The sequence below is a fragment of the Dipodomys spectabilis genome, unplaced genomic scaffold, assembly GCF_019054845.1.
Source record: "Dipodomys spectabilis isolate Male_0828 unplaced genomic scaffold, ASM1905484v1 ptg000001l, whole genome shotgun sequence".
NCBI lineage: Eukaryota > Metazoa > Chordata > Mammalia > Rodentia > Heteromyidae > Dipodomys > Dipodomys spectabilis.
The window spans coordinates 33,848,630-33,872,417 of NW_024870678.1; the positions used below are offsets into that span (position 1 = coordinate 33,848,630).

At 38.8% G+C, this 23,788-nt stretch overlaps 1 protein-coding gene across 2 annotated transcripts; it reads left to right on the forward strand.

Annotated features, from left to right (window-relative positions):
• The first annotated feature begins 14,021 nt into the window (after positions 1-14,021).
• Positions 14,022-20,751, forward strand: LOC122099016 (vasoactive intestinal peptide). Of its 2 annotated transcripts, none has more exons than XM_042669623.1 (6): positions 14,022-14,128; positions 16,004-16,126; positions 17,061-17,165; positions 17,471-17,602; positions 18,701-18,782; positions 20,362-20,751. In XM_042669623.1, the coding sequence occupies exons 1-5, from the start codon at positions 14,022-14,024 to the stop codon at positions 18,744-18,746; spliced, it is 513 nt and encodes a 170-aa protein (XP_042525557.1). In that variant the 3' UTR covers positions 18,747-18,782; positions 20,362-20,751. The 2 variants fall into 2 exon arrangements, with proteins under 2 accessions (XP_042525557.1, XP_042525616.1); XM_042669682.1 differs by having other exon boundaries at positions 17,474-17,602.
• Positions 20,752-23,788: the final 3,037 nt, after the last annotated feature.

The following is a 23,788-nucleotide window of genomic DNA, read 5'->3' on the forward strand; positions in this document are numbered from 1 at the left end:
ATGCAACCGCAATACTCACAAGACAACATGTTGGAAATGATCTGTATAACTTGGGGGCAGGGATTGGGGAGGTAGGGAAAGAGGGAGAAAAATGAGGGAAGGGTAACAAGTTAGACAAGAAATGTAATCACTACCTTACTTGTGTAACTTTAACCTCCTTTGCACATCACCTTAACAATAAATTTAAAAAAAAAAAGTGGATATGAAGTTAGGCCAGGAGAAATTAAGGTAGAACCAGTAATAAGGTCAGTGGCCAAACAGCAAATCCTTGCATTACAAATACTTAACAACTACGGACCACAGATTGAGCTCTTAGCTATTGAACTATGAATCTGAAGAAAGGCAAAGGAACAGATAGATCAGTCACAGTGCCCATGGGGTAGATCCAAATCGTCAGTTCAAGAATGAGAAGAGCAGGTTCTGAGTATAAGCCATAGCAATCATAGTTTGATTTTATCATAAAGCAGAACTATGAGATGCAATCCAGAGTCCTAAATAAATCTCCTTAGGGTAATGAAAGCAAGCAGTTTTATGACAGAGTTTTTCAGTTTAGGCAGCCATCATCATGAAAAAAAAAAATCAGCAGATATATTCCTACTGAGATAAATAGTCCCATAACCTTGAGTTAGGCAGCATTTCAGTGAGAGATTTCTACATCAACAGTCTTTCCTAACCAAATTGAAAAGCCCTAAAGACATCATCAGATAACTTCTGAGAAGATTATTGAGCAATCCTGTAAGTTGTGGATAGCATGGGTGGGTGTGGCATATTCTCCTGAGGGACAGGGTTTGTTAGGTTTTCATCGGAAGGATTTTTCCTCAGAAAAGGTTGAGAAGGGAAGAGGCTGAACCTCCATGACGAAGATCTTTTCAAAAGCAAACTTGACACCTGCGTGTGTGATCATCGGCTTACAGAGTATGCTGGCCACCTATTTCTCAGAATGAAGGAAATTCTGTTTGTCACATTCATGAGGGCAAATGCGCACTCTATCAGCCAGTGAGGACAGACTTGATCTCCTCTCATGAAAGTGAAGATGCTGATTGAGGGCTAACTGGGAGAGAAACTTCCTTCATTAGCGTTAGGGGTGAGCACCCTTGTCTTCTTAGGAAAAATGGAGATTTTCACAAGAAATGATGTAAGCTGGGTTCCAAGTCGTAGTATAGAAATTCCAAATTTGTAACCTATCGCGGGTCCATAAGTTCTTATCATGGGGATTTTCAAAGTAGTTGCAACCAAACCTATCTTGCAACCAAACCTATCTTAAACATTACAGAAGAAACCAAGACTCATGCCTGTCCTTCCCTGACACAGCTGCAGAGAGATCAGTGAGGAATCAACATGCCACAGAGCACAGGAGAGCCAATATTTTTGTCTTCTGAAATGCAATCTGGAAGGGGAATGGGTACTTAAACTACTTTTGCTGCAAAGCCCTGACTCCTTACTTGAACCCACAAATTCACCACAACATATATATTTATATATATCTATATATAAGCTTGGCAACCCTTCTCCATTTTTATATACCTTGTTCCAAGACATTCACTTTGTAGCCATTTTAGAATCTAGAAGGGGCAGAACTTATCTAATAACATCTTTACTGGGTGGGGTGGATGGGTGGAGGTGTGGAGAGGATGGAAAACCTGCCCCCAAAGAAAGGAACAGCGAAACCTCTCTAAGAAAGACCATTGGCCCATTTCAGAGGCAATGAGGATTTGTTTATCTTGACCAGGTTGCGTCTCTCAGGTGGCGAAAGTGACAAGGACATTTCCAGAATCTCTCTCAAAAGCATCCACATGACTTTAATCTCTGCTCCAATGCTTTGCCTCAATCTCAAACAGCTCACTGATGGATGCTGAATTATACCTGATAGGGAGACAGACCCTCTCCTTTCTGTGTCTTGAGTCCCTAGCCTTCATTCCCTATAACGTTTGTCCTTAGCATACAAGGTGGAAAATGTAACCCTGAAAGCCAGGTCCTCTCTGGTGGAAGCTTTGTTCTTCTAGTGAGAAAGCTCTGCAAATGTGCATGCCCAGAATTTCAGGAGGAAAACACTAAATCTTCAGGTAGGTCACTGAAAATGAAGGTAGATAAGGCCTCTCTTACTTCCATCCTTCAGTTCCTGAGTTCCTATTCTACTTATTGGCTGGCCGCATCTGATGACAAAGACAGGTCACTTGGAGACGTTGTTGAGAAGAGCTTGGCATTCAGGAGATGATGTGTGGCTCTCACTCTGCTGATCCCATATGGAAGAGATAATGGCGGCTGGTTCTTCTTTAGGGAATGTTCAGTTTTGTCATTTATTCCCCAGCCCTACTTTGGGGGGTCCTAGGGCTTGAACTCTGGCCTGGGATCTATCCTTGAGCTTTTGTGCTCATGCTAGAGCTCAATCACTTAAGCCACAAAAGCTCCACTTTTGGCTTTTTGTGCTTATTTGGAGATAACAGTCTCACAGATTTTCCTGACTGGGTTACCTCTGAACCATGATCCTCAGATCTCAGCCTCCTACGTAGCCATTTTCCCCTTTTTAAATCTTAAGAACTACTATGCATGTAAGCACAACGGCCAAAGATCACTGATATTTAGGCCTAGAAATGCAGGTATCATCAGAAGAATTGAATTCTTATCCCTGTCTCAAGAAAAAGGCTGAGAACAGTCCTTTTTCTGTATAGAGAAGAATAATTAGATTCAGAATTACTTCAATAGAAAAACTAGCTATTTTCCTTTTTTCCCCTTCACGGTAGTTCTTTGAGATACCCCAAAGCAAGTAGGACCAGAAAGAGAACTTGTATATATAAATATATATAATGGTTGATTCCCAGTCCTGATGCTGCTCAACCAGAGCCTCATTTGGTTGTAATTTGAGACAAGACCTATTTCCAAACAAATGTAAATTAGTGGCCTTAACTGCCAGCTAATATCATCAATACATATTAATCAGGCATCCATGGTAAATCTAGATATTCTAGCTGCCAGATGGCCATACGTGCCTTCCCTGGCTTCCTGTTACTTCTGTTGACAGGGCACATCCCTTTGGCAGTGCTGGCACTCATTAGATAGCTTCATAGTCTACCCAGAAAGAGAATCCCAATCTCAGCTCTGTTTCTGGTTCTAAGTCACTACTTGCCATTTTGGGAATGGAATTGCTATGATCTTTCAAAAGCAAGTGACAGAACTAAATCATCCTGAGTTCCTTTTAGCTGCAAATGATGGTTTCATCAATCAGAAATTAGGACACTGTATTTATGGATGACATGATCTTATTCTGAAAACACTACCTCCAAGCTCCTAGAGTGAGCTGATCAATAACTTTGAGAAAGTAGCAGGACACAAAATTAACTCACAAAAATCAGTAGCTTTTTTGTGTACCAACAATGAGAAGGAAGAGAGAGACAGAGAGACAGAGAGAGACAGAGAGAGACAGAGAGAGACAAAGAGAGAGACAGAGAAATCAGAAAAACAATTCTATTACCAATAGTCTCAAAAAAAACCCAACTAGAAATAAACCTAACTAAGGAAGTGAAGGGCCTCTATAGAGTTCTAATAACAAACACAGTTTGGTGCTGGCACAAAACAGGTCTGAAGACCAACAAAATAGACTGGAAGACTCAGAAACAAACCCATATACTGACATCCAACCAATATTTGACAGGGAAGCCAAACATAATGTTGGCAAAAAGACAGCCTCTTCAAAAAATGTTGTTGGGAAGACTGAAATTGAATTTCTGTCAGTTACTTTGCACCACTATCATCTCAAAATGGGTCAAAGACTGCAATGTCAGACCTGAAATCTTGAACTATTAGAGGAAGGGCTGAGGGGAGAAATAGAATTTATTGGCATAGGCAGGAACTTGCTGTGTAGAGTTCCAAAGGCTCAGCAAATTGGAGGGAATCAATAAATGGGAAAACTAAAAAGTTTCTGCACAGCTAAGGACATACTTACTAAACTAAGAAGGCAGCTTACATAGTAGGAGATCTTTACCAGTTTTATATCCAACAAAGGCCTAATATGCAGAATATCCAAGGAGCTCAAGAAACTAACCTGCCCCACCCAAATCAATAACTAATTAATAAATGGGCAAAAGAGCCAAATAGACATCTCATTAAAAAAAGATTAGCCAATAAACCGATGAGGAAAGACTTCACATCCCTGGAAATGCAAATCAAAATAATACTGAGATTCGATCTCCTCCCAGTAAGATTGGTCAGCATCAAGAAAACAATCATCTATGAACAGCAACAAATAATAGTGGTGATATAGGGGGAAAGTGACCCTGTTACACTACTGGTGGGAATGTAAACTAGTATAATGACTCTGGAAGGTTATTTTGAGATTCCTTAAAATACTAAGCATAGAACTACTATAATCCAGTGATACCACGCCTGGGCATCTACCTGGAATATTACAAGTTAGGATATGGTAAGAGAACTTGTTCATCCATATTTGTTGCTGCATTAATTATGATAGCCAGGTACTATAATAATCCAAGTGCCCTACAACCAATGAATGGATTAAGAAAATGTGGTACAGTATCCTGGTTTGTAATTGTCTGCGTGAATGACCAGGACCAGGATACAGTAAAGCCACCAGCACAACCATGTTCATTGCAGCACTATTCCCCAGTGCCAAGGTATGGAATCATCCAGTGACCTTGCAGTGCATGGATGGATCAAGAAAATGTGGCATATATATATATATATATATATATATATATATATATATATATATAAAATGGAATTTTACTTATCCATTAGAAAGAATGATGTTCTACCATTTGTAAAGAAATGGAAAGAACTGGAAGAAATTATGTTAAGTAGTGAAGTAAGTGAGGTACAGAGATATAAAGGATGAATTTTTTTTATATGTGGAAGCTAGATATAGCGTTAAACTTACAAGTAAATATGTTGGGTGGTATGGAAGTATTCACAAATGTATTAACTGAAATATGGGTAGATGCAAGGTAGAACTCAAATGGTACAATTCCTAAGAAAGGGAAAGTCAAAGTTGGGCAAAATAAAATACAGGAAGCATGTGGGGTGAGAAGAGAGAAGGGATGAAGATGAGAAGAAGGGGAGAATGAAGTTAAACATCCAGTGTATATCCTACAAAAGTAGGAAGAGTGAAGGAAGGGGTGGGTAAGAGCGAGATGGATGGAAGATTGACCAAGATATATTTTATTCATAAACTGCTTTGTTAAATGCCAACTCCTTTGTACAACTACTTAAAGATAGTTTTAAAAAGACTTTAAAAAAGAGCTGGGCACTGGTGGCTCATGCCTGTAATCCTAGCTACTCAGGAGGCTGAGATGTGAAGATCGAGGTTCAAAGCCAGCCACAGGAAAGTCCGTGAGACTCTTATCTCCAATAAGCCACCAGAAAAATGGAAGTGGCGCTGTGGCTCAAGTGGTAGAGCAATAGCCTTGAGCTGAAGAACTGAGGGACAGTGCCCAGAGTTCAAGCCCCATGACCAACCCCACACACACACCAAAAAAAAAATGGAATTTTACTTATCTAACAGAAAGTATAATGTATCATTTTCAGGAAAATGGATGGGCTTAGACAAAATTATGTTAACTGAAGAAGACAAGTGGAGAGACAGAGATATTCTCTTATATGTGAAAGTTAGAGCTACAATACAAATGTACATGATAATATACACCAGGTCGTATCATCTACACACAAACAAATTGACTAAAGGATGGCATATACTAGGATCCAATGATATAAGTCCTTTGAATAACTAATGAACTGAACCATTAACACAATTAATTACGGAGATGCTGTAGGGAGGAAGAGGCGGATGGTGGGGCACACGAATGGAGGGAGGAAGTCTGAGCAAATATAGTCATTATATTCAATGTACATTATGTGAAAATTGAACTATGTAGCTTGAGGACAGGGATGGGAGGGGCAGATGGGGAGAAAGACAGAAGGGACATTGATCAAGATGCTTTCACTTATCACCCAAGCCTCTTCGTATAACTACTTAACGTAGTCACTGTTTTTGATTCTGGTACCCCGTGTCTTGCCTATATGTATGTTTATCTGATTTGGGGAAGGAAAAAGGAATAACAAAATGGTGAACAAAGACAAAGGGTAAACCAATGCAACAGTGATCCTCACAAGACACTAGATTGGAGATGAACTTTACAATTTGGTGGGGGAATTGGGGTGGGAGGAAAAGGGGGAGAAAAATGAAGGAGAGAGTAACAATGTTTGACAAGAAATGTAGTCATTACCTTACTCATGTAATGCTAACCTCTCTGTACAGCAACTTTACCACAAAATAAAATAAAGTCTAAAAACATAAATGAAAGGGCAGCACAGAAACAGAGGCCCAATAGGTGAACGAATGCATCAGTGGTACACACTAGGTACTACGTGGGAAATGAACTGTACCACCTGTGGGTAGGGATGGGAGGGAAAATCTCAGAGAAGGAAGGAATGACATTGACCAAAAAGAAACATACGCATGAGCCGACTTATATAACTGTAACCACTCAGTATGTCACATTTATGACAACAAAAAAGGGGGAAAAACCTTCAAAAAAGCAATACATAAATAAATATTTTTTTAAAAAAGAAAGTAATTAGGATATTGGTCTTCCAGACTGCCAAATGCAGTGAAATAATTTCAGATACAGGGTATTAGTGTGGTAATTAAGGAAGGAGGAAGAGGAGGGAGAGGAGGAGGGGGAGGAGGAGGAGAGGGAGGGGGAGGAGGAGGAGGCTGCCAAGGGGGAAGAATCCATCAAATAAGCCCTAGCTCTTGCTTCCTAGACAGTGAGAGTCCCTTGCCTAGGCCAGGTGCTGGGAGCTCCAAGGAGGTAGAGAGGTAGGGGATGAGTTGAGTTTGTCTCTGGCCTCCTTTGAGGTTTCCCTCCGGAGAGGGGTTAAGCTACTGCAGGGAGTCCCTGGCCAGGCTGTGGGTGGGGATTCAAGCAGAGCGTTGACCTTTTCTCTAGACAAGTCTTGGCGATCGATCCAAGCCTGCTTCTGGAAAGGACTCGGGTGGTGTCCAGGGCCTGAGTGGCCTTCAACTCTGTGTTTCAGTCACAACCTTCAAAAATCAATTGCTCAGAACTCTGACAGACCCTGCTTGGGGCTAGAAGGATCTTCCACCAAGCTTCTACAATGATTAATTTACAGATGATTCCAACCAGGAAGCCCATGTCAAAGCTAGAGGCCAGGTGGAATAGCCCAGGGGGCCATGTGGTGGACAGGGCACAGTGCTGCCCGCAGCCAGGGCAGCCCCGCCTCCATCTTCCATTCGTAGAGCAGAGCTCAGCGTTACCAGGACTCCGTCTCAGCATCAGTTTTCAATTAATTTAGATACTAAATAAGACATAGGACCTTTGTTCCTCTTAGTCAAACTATGATTGCCCCAAATTCAAAGTCATTTGTAAACTAAAAGCACAGATATCCACAGGACACACAGCATGAGGTACCAAAAATGATTTCATTCCACAGCCTGTGCTCTGATTATCATCTCCTCTGTTACCACAGAAAATAGAATCCTAGTCCTGTCTGAGAGGATGCAGTATTTCTCATCTGTAAGTATCTATCTTCTCAGAATTGCCCTCCTCCCATCCTACCTTTATTGCCCCTAAGTAGCATCTTAGCTTTTGGAAGTTGCTTGGAACTTGGGACTTGCACTGACTGGCTAAGAGGGTCAGCATCCATTTGCTCCAACAGCCAATGAGAGCTGAGCTCCTGGTAGAGCCACACGTGAACACTGGACAGGTTGCCCTTGGCAGCCCCTTCCTCGCTGTAACCTCCGGGTGGCATTTGAGGTCTACCCCAACAGAGCACAGCACTCAGTTCCTACACTGTGGCCTAGAGTGTCTCCAAGCTTTGCTATTTCTTGTAGCAGTGTTCATTTCAATGCACAGCATAAGGGAGCAGGGTTGGACCGTCCATTCGTCAATCCACACACAAATTCCCACCAGTGGGGAACAACACAACTAGTGTACATATACATACTCTCTTCACTCACTTTCACCTTATAATGTCCTAGCCATTGACCCAATAAGATGATAAGAAACCTGGGAAACAAATTCCAATTTTTCTAGATAAAAACAATTAAAACAAACAGCTCTGATTACTCAGCATTCCATTACTAATAACAAGAGATTCAACTTGGTTGGAACTTTGTTCCTTGTAGTCTATGGCTGTCCTCTCCTTAGGGTGCTCCTGGATTCACCTCGAGAAGAAGGGGAAGGGGCTGTGGAGGGGACTTGCTCTTGCTTTCAAAGCCTGGAGGACCCTCAGTCCATCGCCCTCAGCACTCCCCCCCCACACCCCGTCTCTGATAACCATCACTGTGCCCTTATCTTCCTGCAATCAACGATTTGGGATTCCACACTTCCATGAGTTCCTGCGGCATTGTCTTTCTGTTCCTGGCTTATGTCACTGAACACAACAGCTTCCCTTTCCATCCATTTCTGCCAAAACATTGAAGAAAACATAAATTTAAAAAACTAACAGAAAACAATAACTTAAAAAATAAGGATGACTTAAGGATAACTTAAAAAATAAACTAAAAAGAAATAAGTAAATGCCCAGGACTTGCTCCTGTGGACCAGGTTTCAAAACCAAAACCAACCCCCCCCCCAACAAAAACAACAAAGTAGTTTATGAATACAGTGCATCTTGATCAATGTCACCTGTTTTGATTAAAAAAATTTTAAGAGTATGTATGCATATACTTTATATTAATTCTAAGTAAATATTAATTATATTAATAAATCAACATTATATAATCATACTAATAAAAGGAATATGCATGATTTTATTAAATAATTACTATAATTACACGAATATTAGTCATGATTATTGTAAATAATATATTCTTTAAATGTGTTTTAAAATTCCTTTTAATACACAATATAAATATTGTAAATATACATATATGATATACAAATATACTCAAATATGTATCAGATATGTGTATACTTAGTATATGCATCTATGCACAGCATATTATGTATTATATGCATTTTATATAATTGTAGTTACCCATAACTATACATAGCTTATTATGTATACTGAATCACATTGTGTAAAGTTATGTATACTGTATCACATTGTGTAAAATTATGGACACACACAGGTAGATTCACAAAAAGCATGTATTTCCCAGTACAATGTAGCTATGGAAACCGATAGGATCTGTTCGTATTAAGGCCAATTCTTATGATTATCTTTCCGAACAGGAAGCTCTAGAGCAGAAACTGGCAGACGTATGTTAGTCCAGAGCACAGGAGTGGCGGCTGTGGGTGCGCACGGCCTTGCCCGGTGCTGGCTGCAGCTCCACTGTCTCGCCAGGCGCACAGGGCGCTGCGGAGCGCAGTGGGCCAGCCTCTCCGCGTCTCCTGAGCGCAGTCGGTGCGCTCACGGCTACCTGGCCTCTGACTCCCACGTGTCACAGCTACTCCTCATTTTTCAACTACTTCAACATACAGATGGCGTTCTCCCTTGAGAGCCATGCACGCAGAGGGCTTTGCCCAGTTGCCTGTGGGCACAGTGCCACCTCCAAGATGGACAGAGGCACGCTCAGGGCTGGCGGTGAATTAGGCAGCCCAAGCCTGTGCACTCTCTCTCTCATTCACACACACGCACACACACACACACACACACGCATACAGCCCCCCCGTGTGCACAGCTGAGACGCATCCTCCTGACCAGCAATAAGGACCCCAGCCCCACAATCTCTCTCTCTCTTTCTCTCTCTCTCTCTCTCATTTAAACACACACACACACACACACACACACACATCTGTGTGCACAACTGAGACCATCCTCCCTGCCAGCCCCACAGTAGCTCTTAGCAGTTAGAACTCAAAGATGACTCCAAATTTCTGCATAAGCCTCAACTCTTCCATCTCACCTTTCTACACAGAGCACATTTGAGTTGCGAATGTGGGTTCTCTGACCCCGACATTGACTCTGTTGGTGGAACAAAGGGAGGAGGAGATGTAACTGTTTTTGCGGCCCTGTCTGGCATGTTAGCAGCAGCCGCGACGACAGTTGTAGCTGCAGAACCTCCGTTCCTGCTGGAAAGCCTCCTCCCACATCAAGATTAGAAGGCGCAGCTTCCACGTCCTTCTGACTACACTCAACTACCCACCACTTGAGTGACTGGGGAAATTTACTTAGACACTCTGGGCATCAGTTTACCTAAATTTGTAGATGAAGCTTTTTGTTTGCTTGTTTACAGATTTCTTTTCCCGGTGAAGATGAGAGAGAGTTCTTCTTGTTACAAACAATGCTTTGCTGAGAAACTGCAGGAGATAAAATTTTGTTGGAGGTGTGGGAAAATTCCAGAAAGATGTGTGAAGTAGGGATTAAGCAGATTTCACCAATAAACTCACAGTTGTATTGATTGAGTCTTATGGTAATTCAGTATTTTGGATAAATTCAACTATAGTCTTTTGTTTTTAAATTATTTTCTGGAAGCTTCCCCAAGTCAGCCAGTTAAATGGCATGTGGTTTAGATTCTATTTCTATCTATCTATCTATCTATCTATCTATCTATCTATCTATCTATCTATCTATCTATCTATCTATCTATTTTTTGTCAGTCATGGGGCTTGAACTCTGGGCCTGGGTGCTGTCCCTGAGCTCTTTAGCTGAAGGAGAGAGTTCTACCACTTGAGCCACAGCACCACTTCCTGTTTTCTGGTGGTCAATTGGCAATAAGAGTCTCACAGACTTTCCTGCCTGGGCTGGCTTTTCTCTATGATCCTCAGATCTTAGCCTCCTGAGTAGCTAGGATTACAGGCGTGAGCCACCAGCGCCCAGCTAGTCTCTATTTCTTTGAAAAAAAGAAATTCCATAAAAGCTGTGAATTAAGATTTAGATCCTGAAGGTGGTGCTATAATTCCATTTTGAAATGGTTCTGCTTTCCTTGTTCAACTTGTGCCAAAAAATGGAGGTCTTTGATTTGTTTTGTTTTTATTCAGAGGTAATAGAATTGAACTATTTTGCGTCTTTACTTTTGTGTTTTATTATTATAATGGTAGAAATTGTCTTTACTATCAGAGAAATCTACAACAGTCACTCTTGGTGAATGCTTAATGCTTGCTTAGACCAAGTAATAATCAACTTTTATGTCTTTTTTTTTCTTCTGGCTTCCCTTTCAGCATTCATTTGTCTGTGGCTTCTAATCAGCTTACGTTGCTCTTGCTGTTCTTAAACAAAATTGCTGCTCTGAGAATTGGGTGGCAAAGAGCTCAGGGGAAACAACTCCATATGAGGACTATTTCAACTTTAGTTTGTAATAATCAGTTAAAAAAAAGATTTCCTGGAATTAAGCCACAGGAACTCTGGCTTAAGTCAGAGCTGTCAACTCGGGAACAAATTTCCAGACATTTTAAAATTTAATTCATTTAATTTTTCTTGTAACTGGATTAGAAAATATGATTAAGTGCAGCAAGATATCTTTTACTGGATCAGTCTAACTCTGAAAGCAGCAAATAGATCCTAAAATCTTAAAGTAGAAAAAAGGAAGAAGGTTTTGGAGCTGTGTTCCCTTTAGGAATGATTGTATTTTAGAAAATAGGAGAATACACATGCCAGATTTTTTTTAAATAAATAAATAAAAGGAAGGATAGCATTTTGCCTTCTTTCCTATGAAGTTCTTCAGATAGCTGCATTTTTATCGTAAATCCTCATTGAATGTGTGCTAGGAGATAGTGAGTTAAAAACTCACAAATAGAAATGAACTATCAAAGTGCTATTTGAATGTTTTTCAAGTAATTCTTTGAGGCAAACTATCTGCAAAGTGAGTGAGTCAGGAATGTTTGAACAAACACTGATGTGGATGTGTGTATTGGAGTGGGGATGGGAAATTCGAAATAATTCAATGAAAATAAGAATAATTTTTAAAGAGGAAGACAATCGCAGTCCCTGGGGGCATGCTGGCAAAAAATCATTTTAGGACCATTTAATATTGTGTATGTTAAATGAATTGGTAATTACATTTTATACACACATGAAATAGCAATACTGTGATTGTTTTATACAAGATTGTTCATATTATACTATCTCAGAGAAAATCTTTGAACCTTTGCTGAACCTTTTTCCCCTAGGATTAGCTTTACGTAAAGGAAGTATATTGACAAGAAATGTGAACATTTATTTTTAGTAGCTTTTAAAATTAGGATGGATTTCAGGAAAGACTAAGTCAGGTCTACAGTAGTACAAAAGAAAAAAGAATAGAATAGGAGAAGTGATGCTTTGTAATAAAGGAGAATACCACACCCTGAGCATTGTGAACAGGATTTTTTTGTTTTGCTTTCCATCTCTGTTTCTGTATGCAGTCCTTACTTTTCAGAAGCAGCCCTACAGCCCTAGCTTTCACATGACAACTATTCCCTAAATTCACTGCAACTAATTCACTATTAAGGCATTTCATACTAATTCGATACCTCTGTTTTAAAAGTGGTTTTCCTCTTTTTATCTTACATCTCAAAGTTACTCACTATCAATTTCTATAAATCAGACATGACGACAATTTAATATGAACTTCAAGACCTATTCATCCCATGAGATTACGACTGTGACGTCTTTCAGGGAGCTTTGTGATTGCTCAGCCCTAAACACCAGTCCTATAAAACGAGGGACGTTGAAATGCTGGTCAGGGTGGACTGCAGAGCCAAAGCTGCCAAGAGCAGCCAACCCTTAGCTAGTACCAGGGGCTGAGCACTGGTGGAGCCAGTCCAGGCCTCGCAGGACTTCAGCACCCAGGACAGCTCTCCAACACGCCTCAGAAGACAAGACTCTTCAGAACACCATACTTAGCAAGGTAGGTAGAAACTTTTCCTTTCTCCTTTTTCTTTTCCTGCATCTGGAACTTTTCTCAGAAGATATTGAATTTTCTTCCCTCTTGAAAAGAATTGTACAGTGTTCCTCTTTTGCAATAGCAAAAGATAACTTTCTCTAGTCACCTGGTAAGAATAGAAATGTATCAATTTCTTTCATAAAAATGGGTTTTCTGACTGATTATGGTTGGAAGATTCTTTATCTTGCTGACTCCTTTACTAAGTCTGATTTAAAAAAAAACTCACTCAAGTAGGTTTTGTTTGCTTGTGTAGAGGTTTTTGATGGAAGGACCTGGCATATTGGTTAACTTCTCAACTTATTTTAAAGAACTATTTTATGTGTTGTTTAAGTGAAACTAAATCTAAGGGATTAAAGAAAAAACTTAAGGAATTAAGTTTCAAACGCTTTCATTTCTACAGGCAACATAACAAAAAGAAGTAAAACACCTGCTTTTTAAAAAAAATCTAGAAACAATTTAGAAATGAAATGTGCTAAGTAGAGCAAATGTGAGAAACACAAGCTTTGTTTTTTAAGTATGTTTTTCTGACTACAGTACAATTTGTTGTGACAGGTGCTGTTCGGTGATTTGGGGGTATTCATTTTCATTCTTAATTGAGTTAAGTTGTTTTAACCCAGGCTTAAGGAAAAAAGTTCCCAGTACTACTGAAGGAATGAAAAAGAAATATTCCTGAAAAATCATTTTTATGCTGATGTGTATCTACATATCAGATTCATACTCACATCCACTTGACTACACATGCATATATACATAATTTACCAAAGTAGCAAAGTAATTAAATAGCTACCCAAATTTTATGGCAATCAGACACTACATTTCAAGTTAAAAAATCACTTCTTGAAGCTATTACCATTACCCAAAAAGATAATAAACGTGGATGCCACCGTTCTTATAGAAATACTATCTCCCAAATGATTTCCAGGACAACTGAAGCATGACATCCAATATTCACTCGGGTCAAGTACGTGTCTGGCAAGCGAGGGCAGCAGACAATACGGATCCTAATCGTTACACAAACATCTGCCACTAGAAAAAATGTTGATGGGGAAGTCACTCTATCTATTGGAGTTGAGCTTTTCCTTGAATATGAAAGTTATTCTTCCTAACTCAGAAATGCTAGATGTTTAGAATTGCATGTGCTTGGAAAAGCTGACGTGCTTCTCTCTGTGAAGGCGCAGGGATGGAGGCCAGAAGCAAACCCCAGTTCCTGGTGCTCCTGACACTTTTCAGTGTCCTCTTCTCTCAGACATTGGCCTGGCCCCTTTTTGGACCACCTTCTGCTCTGAGGTAAGTTTACCTGAAGGGAAATAGATTCATGTCAACTAAGAAAACCATACATTAGAACTATATTAGCTTACTTTTTCCTTCTAGTTTACAAAGATGGTTGACTTCCAGTCAGCTACTTGGACAGTCCCTGGGCTAAATGGGAACTTCCTATGTGTTTTGTTTTGGACACTGAAAGTTTTAAAATGATGTATTATTTACTTCAGTCTTTTTATGACTGTATTGAGCAAGTCATTTTTCCAACATTAAAGCAACTTGACTCTTCCAATCCTATTAATTAACCTTGAAGGCATGAGAGACAGAATTAGTGGTTATTTCTGAAAGACAAGCAGATCCCATTCTCAAACATGGTCGAAGGGATATTGGCTTTCATTCAAATCAGTACTAAATAAGTAATGATTTTTTTTGCACTCTAGTTTCAGTTCAGTTCAGTTTCTGGTAGGAAAATATGTCATTTTGGTTCATTTTTAAGACCAATCAATAAATGGTCATGAGATAATAGTTTATTCAAGAAATATGTATAAGTTTATGTTGGTCAGAAATTGAGCTAGGAAAAAATCATTTTTTCAGTATCAAAAATTGAGTGTTCCTTGGTATACAAAATATACACTCCCTTAGAATGTGCTTATTGGGAATCAGAAATCCTTAGTTTTACTGTTTGTTGTGTCTTTCTAATTCATAGAACATACCACAGCTCTAAGAGACGTTTACTGCAGTAGAATAGATGTGTGTTAAACGAGTATACAGTAAATCAAAACTACATGAGTTTGAGTTTTCCTTCCAGTTTACAAACAACACTCTAGCTAAGGGCGAATGATCGTTTCTTTGCTTATTTGCCCATTCCTGTTTCTTTGCTCAACAGGGTGAGTGGTTGCTCAGCTGTTGGCGTTTGCTGTGAAGTTTGTTTAAAGCCAACTTCTCTTTCACCTTGACAATGAAAGGGAACCATTTCTCTCTGCATGGTTGCATCACAGCACACAAACAATCACACGAAGGCTGAAGGCTGCTTCGACTGTCAGGCCTCACATCTACCATTGCCACACAAGGACCTCAAAAGCTGACCAATAGCTAAGAGTCCTTGCAAGTTCACCCTACTGCTGAACATAGGCACATGTATAATTTTAAAAGTGTGCCTTACTAAAGATGTACATGCATCTACATCAGGGTTATACATTCGATTGAGATAGATGGATAAATAGATAGACAGACAATTATTAGTCTTGCAATATAGCATGGTTTATCCCTTATTAAAGTTGTGTTAATGTATAAGATCAGAAGGCTCACAAAAATTTACTCATTTTGAGTACCTACTCATAAATGGGCAGATTCTTTGGATTTTTATCAATACAGAGAAATACATTATGTCTAAGTAAAACTTATAAGCAAAGCTTAGGGTTTTAGAGGGAAGAAAAGCAGTTACTACTCAGCTCTTGAAAGGTATTTTGGACAATTGATATGAAATATCACCACATACATGAATCACTGTTGGGTTTTACACTGAATAGTCAATTCTTTCCAGATTATTACTTTGTTTAAAAATCTACCTACCTATTAAATTTGACTTTACAAAGTAAATATATTCTTATTGGAGTGAATACAAGAGAGTATATTTATCTAATGCTTTGATACGACTAAGTTAAGTAGCATTTGTGTTTGGTATATGTAGCTTGTAAGAGCTGATAGAATCTACTCTATGAGAGTATAAGAACTTTACTTTTGATATTTTCATTAACCATAGAGGCCATTATCCAATTCTTACATTGTAGAGGAGTGATATTTCCCATGGTGTTGGGTATCTTATTTCAAATCGTTAAAAACCATGAGTTCCAGCTTCTGAGAAAGAAGTGAATTATACTTCTATTGTGCTCCTTCTTGTAGGGCGGAAGACAGAGTCCAATTTGAAGGAGGAAATGAGCCTGACCAAGTTTCATTAAAAGCAGATGCTGACATCTTGCAAAATGCATTGGCTGAAAATGACACACCTTATTATGATGTGTCCAGGTGGGTTTGCTTTTACTGCTCTATTTCATTTAGAACATATATTTTGGAGATATACATGGGCTAGTTTCATCTCACCACAGAGATAGTACTGGATCACAACACTCTATTTCTCTATTTTATGGCTCTGTTCAAGATGCTTTACATCACCTGTAACAGCTATGTGAGATTTTCGTGTAGAAAGTTTATATCCAGCTATAATGAACACATGGTTTATCTGCATTCTATTGCATATCATTTTTGACATCACTGATTGGGACAATTCTGATAAAACTATAGAATGTATTATTTCCCGATAGAAGAGGAACTGAGGAAATAGACCCACCTTTATGTAAACAAAAGGTGTCTAATAGTTACTGCTGTTTATTCATAGAAATGCTTGTCGAGAATAACTTTTCAATATAGATCAAATACTCTAAGCACAAAGTATAAATGATTTCTTATTTTCTTGGAAAAGTAGTGAATAGGCTCTAAAATCTTCTTTGTCTTAAAAGATTTTTTCCTGTAAGTATTTTGGTAGAAAAAAATAACAAACTATACACTATATTTCTTCATTTGTGACAGTCAACATATTTTTTCATTATCTGTACCTCCATTTGGGTAGCAGAAAAAGACCACGGATATATGAAAACTATATACTTACAGCACCATTTTATAGAAATGAATTTAAAAGACTCCTCTAGGGCATAGTAAGGAAAACTAGTTCTAAATAACTTGTTTCTTTAATTTTTCAAAGCCCAAGGCTAGAGATTCAAAATATATCTAGATACAAGTGACTAGAAACCATCCTTATGTTAGAGTATTAGAAAACTTTGCTTTCCACAATATTTTAATGGGCAGCTTTCATAAGAAACTGATTTTTTGTTACTGTGTAAGCCAATGTAATATTCTAGAAAACTATTTACAAAATAGAATTGTCTTTCCTTCCTTGTTTTAGAAACACCAGACATGCTGATGGAGTTTTCACTAGTGACTTCAGCAGACTCCTTGGTCAACTTTCTGCTAAAAAGTACCTTGAATCCCTTATTGGAAAACGAGTTAGGTAAAGAGAATTCATTGCTTTTATCAGCTATATTATCATCGCTCAATCTACAAATTGTATCTTCCTTGTTGATAAGTTATTCATCCTTTTAAAAATCAGTATCTCTTTGATAATGTTTGTTTTACTGTGGATGAAGGAAATACAGTTTGTTCATTGACACCAGACACATGCATATATAAGTACTATTCATTTACAACTCCATGAGTGAATTCCAATAGACTCTATAGAAAATGGCTTGGAACATCTTGGTGTATTTGCCATTTCCTGTTAAAGCCCTTGGTTTCTGTTTTTCTCACATTTCTTAGCAGTACTATCTCAGAAGACCCTGCACTAATCAAACGACACTCGGATGCTGTATTCACTGACAACTACACCCGTCTTAGAAAACAAATGGCTGTGAAGAAATACTTGAACTCAATTCTGAATGGAAAGAGGAGGTAAAGACAGAGAAGTTGCAATGAGGAAATGACAAGTAGTCTTCAAAAGTTAAGCTACATATGGAGGCCTCTGTCTGTCTGCCTGCCTTTCTGTCTCACATACGTGTGCACGCGTGTGCGTATACACACACGCATGTACACACACTCCTTGTTTATGTGAGGTGGTCATTCTCAGCTGTGGGCTACATTAGGTGACCTTGAACAATTTTTCAGATACTGATGCCTGGCTGTTAACCTAGGGAAGTTGCGAGGAAGTCAGTACTTATGAGGGTAAGATCTAGAGATTGGTAGCTGTTTAGGACTCTACTCCAGTTGATGCTGTTGTGCACCAGAGTTAAAATGATGGCTCCTTTAACTCTGGGAACATGTTATCAAAACTGTTGATTTTAAAAAGCATATAAAGGGCTTTTAGCAATTTAGAAATGTGTGCAGATCCCTTCAGATGCTTATCAAATTTAATCATAAAGTATTTTGTATATTTAAATTCCATACATAAGCAAACATAGACACCCCCACCCCCCGCAAGTGCAGGAAGTAATCTTTTTTGTTTGTTTTTGTTTTTGTTGGTTGTGGGGCTTGAACTCTGGGCCTGGGCGCTGTCCCTCAGCTCTTCAGCTCAAGGCTAGCTCTCTACCACTTGAGCTACAGTGTCACTTCTGGTTTTCTGGTGGTTTATTGGAATAAGAGTTTCACGGACTTTCCTGCCTGGGCTGGCTTTGAACCACAATCCTCAGATCTCAGCCTCCTGAATTGCTAGGATTACAGGCGTGACCCACTGGCGCCCAACTATCTTTTTTATTCATTTATTTTTTTACTTTTTTTTGCACATGCTGAATATTATGGATAATTCTGTTTGTGTAAGATCAGACAAGATTCTTCTTTTCTCATTAAAAGACATTAATTTAATAATTTTAGATATGAAGGCTGAGGCACAAATCCATGGGTAATAAGTACTCTCAGAGATGATTGTTTTAGAACACAAACAATAGCCAGGACAGAGCAAGAAGAATCATCTAGACATTATGTGGTCACAGCTCTTCTGGAGCCTTTCTCCGGTGACAGTGTTAACATGCGCCATTTCCTCTTTCTGATCTGCAGCACTGAGGGAGAATCTCCTGACTTCCCTGAAGAGCTAGAAAAATGATGAAAAAGCTTTCTGGCCCAATGCTAAGGATTAGTGGTGAGTGTGTCTTGCGCTTTTACTGTATTCCTTCAGCTATCAGCAGAATGTACACGTAGGGAGGAGTCACTTGGTGAGAAACCTCACAGGACTAAATAGTGTTTCTACCCTGAGCCTCATCTATGGGTGCCTCTACCCGAAGTAGGCCAAACCCAGCAAACAACTAAAAATGACTCTCACAATGTTCCATCACATAAAAGAGACAACTTGCCATGAGCAGTTTGGTATTAGTCTGGTATTTCTAGTTTATTCAGCCTTATTCCTGTCCTTGTATTGAGATGAAAAACAGAGAAGCCTGATTCACACTCAGGAGAAAATCTGGCTTTCCTTTTGGGGAACTGTACTAGGCTGCTTTTATTAACTTAACAGTCAGTCCTATGATTGTCTGTTAGCTCTTCATTTAATTTAAGTGTGGGGAAATATCACCAAATGATAGAGTGGCTCGTGATCCTAAAACACCAAGACACTCTGGGTCTAATTGCTTTCCTTGAAATATGGTGAACATATTGCAATGAAAGTCACACATTGAGCTGTGAATTGTATTTAAGCACTAAAATCCCAGTAGCATTAACTGTAAATATGTTCTGAGTGGAGAAAGCATGCACAGATTTTTGTATTGCAAAGTGCTGGGCTGGCTATCAAAATTACTTCATATAACCATAGATACAAAATACATTGCCCCAAGATTATGGAAACACTGTTCACATTACCTCATGCAAATCTGTTTATAAAACTTGACAATGCATCACCAGACTAATGGCTAGCATTTTTTTTTCTCTGAAAGGCTATGATGGCTTCTGTTACAACTATTTAAACCCTTTTATTGCACACAACAGCCACAGATAATACATAAAATGAATGGGAGTGGCTGGTTCCAATAAAACTTTATAAAACTTGAAGCGGAAGGTATTCCAGCTCTCACCAGGGTATGGAGATAAATCTCATGTGCAGGCTCAAGTTAATTTGTCATCTCATCTCAGTTCCTAGTATGGTTATCTAAGGTTTTCAAAAGTCACAAGGTTTTCAGAAGTCACAAGGTATCTGAACGTTATCTGTTCCATTAGTTACTTTTGTCCACTGACTACCCTTCGTCTCTAAGAGAGGTGTGGAGTGAGGAACTATCTCCTCCAACAATGCTTTATTACTTGTAGACATTTGAGAGACCTCTGCTTAAAGGTGAAATCCGCTTACATCCAACTGCTTGAAAAAATATGAATATTAAGAAGCCTTCTCTACCAAATTAAGAAAGATGATAAGCAGACTTTGTAAAATAAGATGTTTCTTGGGGAAAAGTGGCTTCAGACAGGTTCTTTGAGCAGGAAAGCCTGTGGGTTAGCTACTTGTGAAAGGTGTAAATACATAATTATTGATGACCAGTTAGAGAGCCTTTTCACATTCCAGTTCCTTTGTGACAATCAGTCTTCTAGAAGGCTCTCTTGATTCTGGTAGCCATCATCCCTTGTCAGTAAAAGACAAAGACAAAAAGATGTTTACCAAACAGGTTGACAAGTAAGTGAAACTAAGACACTGTAAATACAACTATTTTGTGCATAAAGCACTATTTTTTTTTCTTTTTCAGAATTCTTGAAGGAAAACATCAATAGACAAAGTCGTTACATTTTGAGTTCTACATAAGTAATTCAAGAAAAAACTTCAATAGCAAAACCAAAAGAAATACATTGTGTTGTGAATGTTGTGATTTCTTTCATTCTGATGTGATCATTGTGATGTTTATATTGTAAATATTATTTGAGAGTTGTAAAGTTTGTCTTTAGCTCATGAAAGACCTGTAATTTCATATGCTATATATTCTTTCTAACAAATATGTATTGAATGATTAATAGATACTAGGTTAATTCCACTTATCTGATGCTTTTTGGAAATGTAGCAATAGAAAAAAATTGATGCATTTATTTATAGAGCATAGTTAGCTCTTCAGAGTAGAAAAGATAATCAGAGTGTCTAAATTTTAATGATTGTTAAAACAACTTTAAATATGTGAGAGAATATTAAGGAGATAAAAACATGCTTCAAAACAATTCCCAGAAAAACATATAATTTCCACATTTATGGCAACTGTCTCTCAAATGGGATTTAAGATTTCTTAAATTAGGATCTCTGTTCATCAGATGATTTCTTCTGACCTTATGTCTTATTAAGGGAGAATGACCTTGTGTACTATGACCTTGGACTCTCCCTTATGCTTGTGCTAAGTATGTGGGAAAAAAAGTAATCTGAATAAAACACTTGTTTTTTATTAATTTTTTTCCCATAAGCCCTCAGAATGATGTTTGGTCCTAACAGCTTCCTTCGGTGACAGTACATTTGGAGATATGACTATTTTTCCAAAGCGATTGTAAGAAATTAACATGGAAAATAAAGACCTTTGATTATCATTGCAGATACTTCTGAGTTTTTTGATTCTTTTGAATGATTCTGTTGTAATTTAGTCCTAAAGTTCTAAGTACTGCACAGTTTTGTGTTTGAAGGACTGTGTTTAGTAGTGTGTAAGTCCTAGCAATGACTTAAATAATCAAGAAAGGTTTCTTCCTCACATAGACCCTAAGAAAATATCAAAATTTGGCCTGATGTTACTGGAAGTCCTAGGAAATTACATCTTTCCCACCCACCTCTTATCCTCATAGCCCACATTCACAGCTAAGGTTCCAACCATTATATTGAAATTCCAGGCATCCATGAAGGAAAGAACATGGAAAAGGGCAAAAGTACATACTGGTTCTCTTTGAACTCATCATCTTAAACCAACATCTCCTTAACTGCAACATTCTACAAAAGCCAAGGTTATTTGTAGGAGCAGCTGGGAAATTTAGTTGTTCCCCCACAGACACACCTCCTGGACCATGTACTTTACCAGTATACAAGAATTGAAGTGCTAGATTTATGTCATTTTTTAACTCTCACCAAAAATGTTTAAAGAAATAACAAACATCCTAATCATTAATAAAGCAGCATTATCTCCCAAGTAAGATTGATATTCCATTCTGAAAAGTATTAAGACCTGACCTCCTAATGGTTGAAAGTGCTTTGGCTTTTCTTTTGAATGAGATAGAAAGCCTTGAAAGGATTTTCACCAGTGGCTTCCTCAAGGAGGACGGGTGGACTGATACAGTAAATGGGTCGAAGAAAACAGAAAGGGGAGCGGGATTCTAGCTCTGACTATAAACAACTTCAGGGGTATTTTCCTATTCAGGAAGCAAAAGGAAGACAGTGCACATGGAAAATACATATGCATGGTTTGGTATGCGACCATATTTCATTTTCTGTTGCTATAGTGCAATTGCAGAGTAAGTTGTAAGGAATGAAAGTTGGCCTGGATTACAGGTTTGGAGAGTGACATCTGGTAAGGGTTGTCCTGCGGCATCGTGGCACGGTGGGTGACTTAAGCATCCGGACTAGACTGGTGTCAATGAAAAAGGCAAGAAAGGACAGTAATAGCTCCCAAAAAGGTGGAGAGCAAGTAATGAAGGTCAGACTCACAAAAACATCCTGTACTGAGGTAACACGCCACTCCCCAAACAACCATCTTAGCCTACTCTTGAGGACAGAGCCCTTGGGACCTAAAGCTGAGATCTCACCTTCTCAGATGATTACAATGGCAATTGAATTCTAATATGAGCTCTGAAGGGTCACCCGTATGAACCCACACACTGAAGGATGAATTCCAACAAAGGGCAATGGTGATGCCAAAGGAAAAGCTAACTTTTATTTTCATCATCACCTAAGAATAAAAAGGAAGTGGAAGATAAATAAATAGACCCTGACCTGCCCCAAGTACCTGCAACCATAGTAACAGCACAGTGAGGGTCAAAGGACTATTGTGGGATGCATCTTCTGAAGACACCTACAGCTGATTTAGAGGTAAGAGGCAAGGAAGGCAAACATTTGTGGAAGAATTTGCTAGCTTAGCAAGCAAGAAGGAGGAAAACAGTTTTCACATTTGAAGAGCTCTGTTTTGAATGAGATGGGCTAGAAATATGGGTCACAATAAAACATTTGGGATTAGTTTTGGAAAGTTTAGTGAAATTAGGCCTGCTTTTTATACTTGTATGGTATTTGCTCAATCTACTTGTCTATGTGTGTGGAATTGGGGGGGGGGGGCTTGTCTTCTCTTCAGCTCCATGGGTCCAGTGACCATGTAGTGGTTGGATTCAGTTGTGGCAAGGAGACCCTGTAACCTGGAGAAATTGATTGTAGACCACTGAAGTCATCGAAGGTGCCGTAACGGGTACTCTGAACTAGACTAGTGCCGATGAGAAAGGCAAGGAAGGACAGTAATAGCTCATGCTTAGATAGTCTATAGCAACCGCTTTTGGGGGGGCTATTTATCATGCAATTTTTATGTCAACATTTTGCAGGGTACACTATTCTTCAATCTATTTTTCAGATAAGGAAACTGAAGCACAAAGAAAAGATAAAAGAACCTAAGCTTCAGAGAGGAATGTGGAAATTCCCTTCCCAATCCAGAGTCTCTTCATGAGTCTTTCTTAAATACCTAGAAAGAAGAAGAATGTTCCAGGGAAGATGCTTGTATTTTTAATCCCGATTTATATTATCATTAATTAATAACTGTACAATCAGCAACACAATCACTATTTGTACTTGAAATACAAAAGGTAAAGAAATGCAGCAGTGATAGCCACTAGACACTGTGGGAAATGAACTACACAACTTGTAGATGGAGTCAGGAGGGAAAATCTGGGAGAGAGAAGGAAGAGGTGACATTATCAAAAAAGAAATGTACACTTCTCCTGACTTATGTAACTGTAACCCCTCTGTACATTACCTTTACAATAACAATAAAAGGAAATAGGCCAGGTGAAGGTGGCTTCCACCTATAATCTTAGCTCCTCAGGAAGATGAGATTTGATGATTGTGGTTCAAAGTCATCCCAGGAAGCAAAGTTCACCAGACTCTACTTCCAATTAACCACATACATAAAGTATAAAGTAAATATAACAAAGAAAAGGAAGGGTGACACTGTCCAA

Excerpts from the sequence above, each read along its gene's own strand:
- LOC122099016 (XM_042669623.1), top strand. The coding sequence starts at position 14,022 with ATGGAGGCCAGAAGCAAACCCCAGTTCCTGGTGCTCCTGACACTTTTC. Across the intron at positions 16,127-17,060 it reads CCTTATTATGATGTGTCCAG|AAACACCAGACATGCTGATG; the intron begins GTGGGTTTGCTT and ends TCCTTGTTTTAG. Across the intron at positions 17,166-17,470 it reads CTTATTGGAAAACGAGTTAG|CAGTACTATCTCAGAAGACC; the intron begins GTAAAGAGAATT and ends CACATTTCTTAG.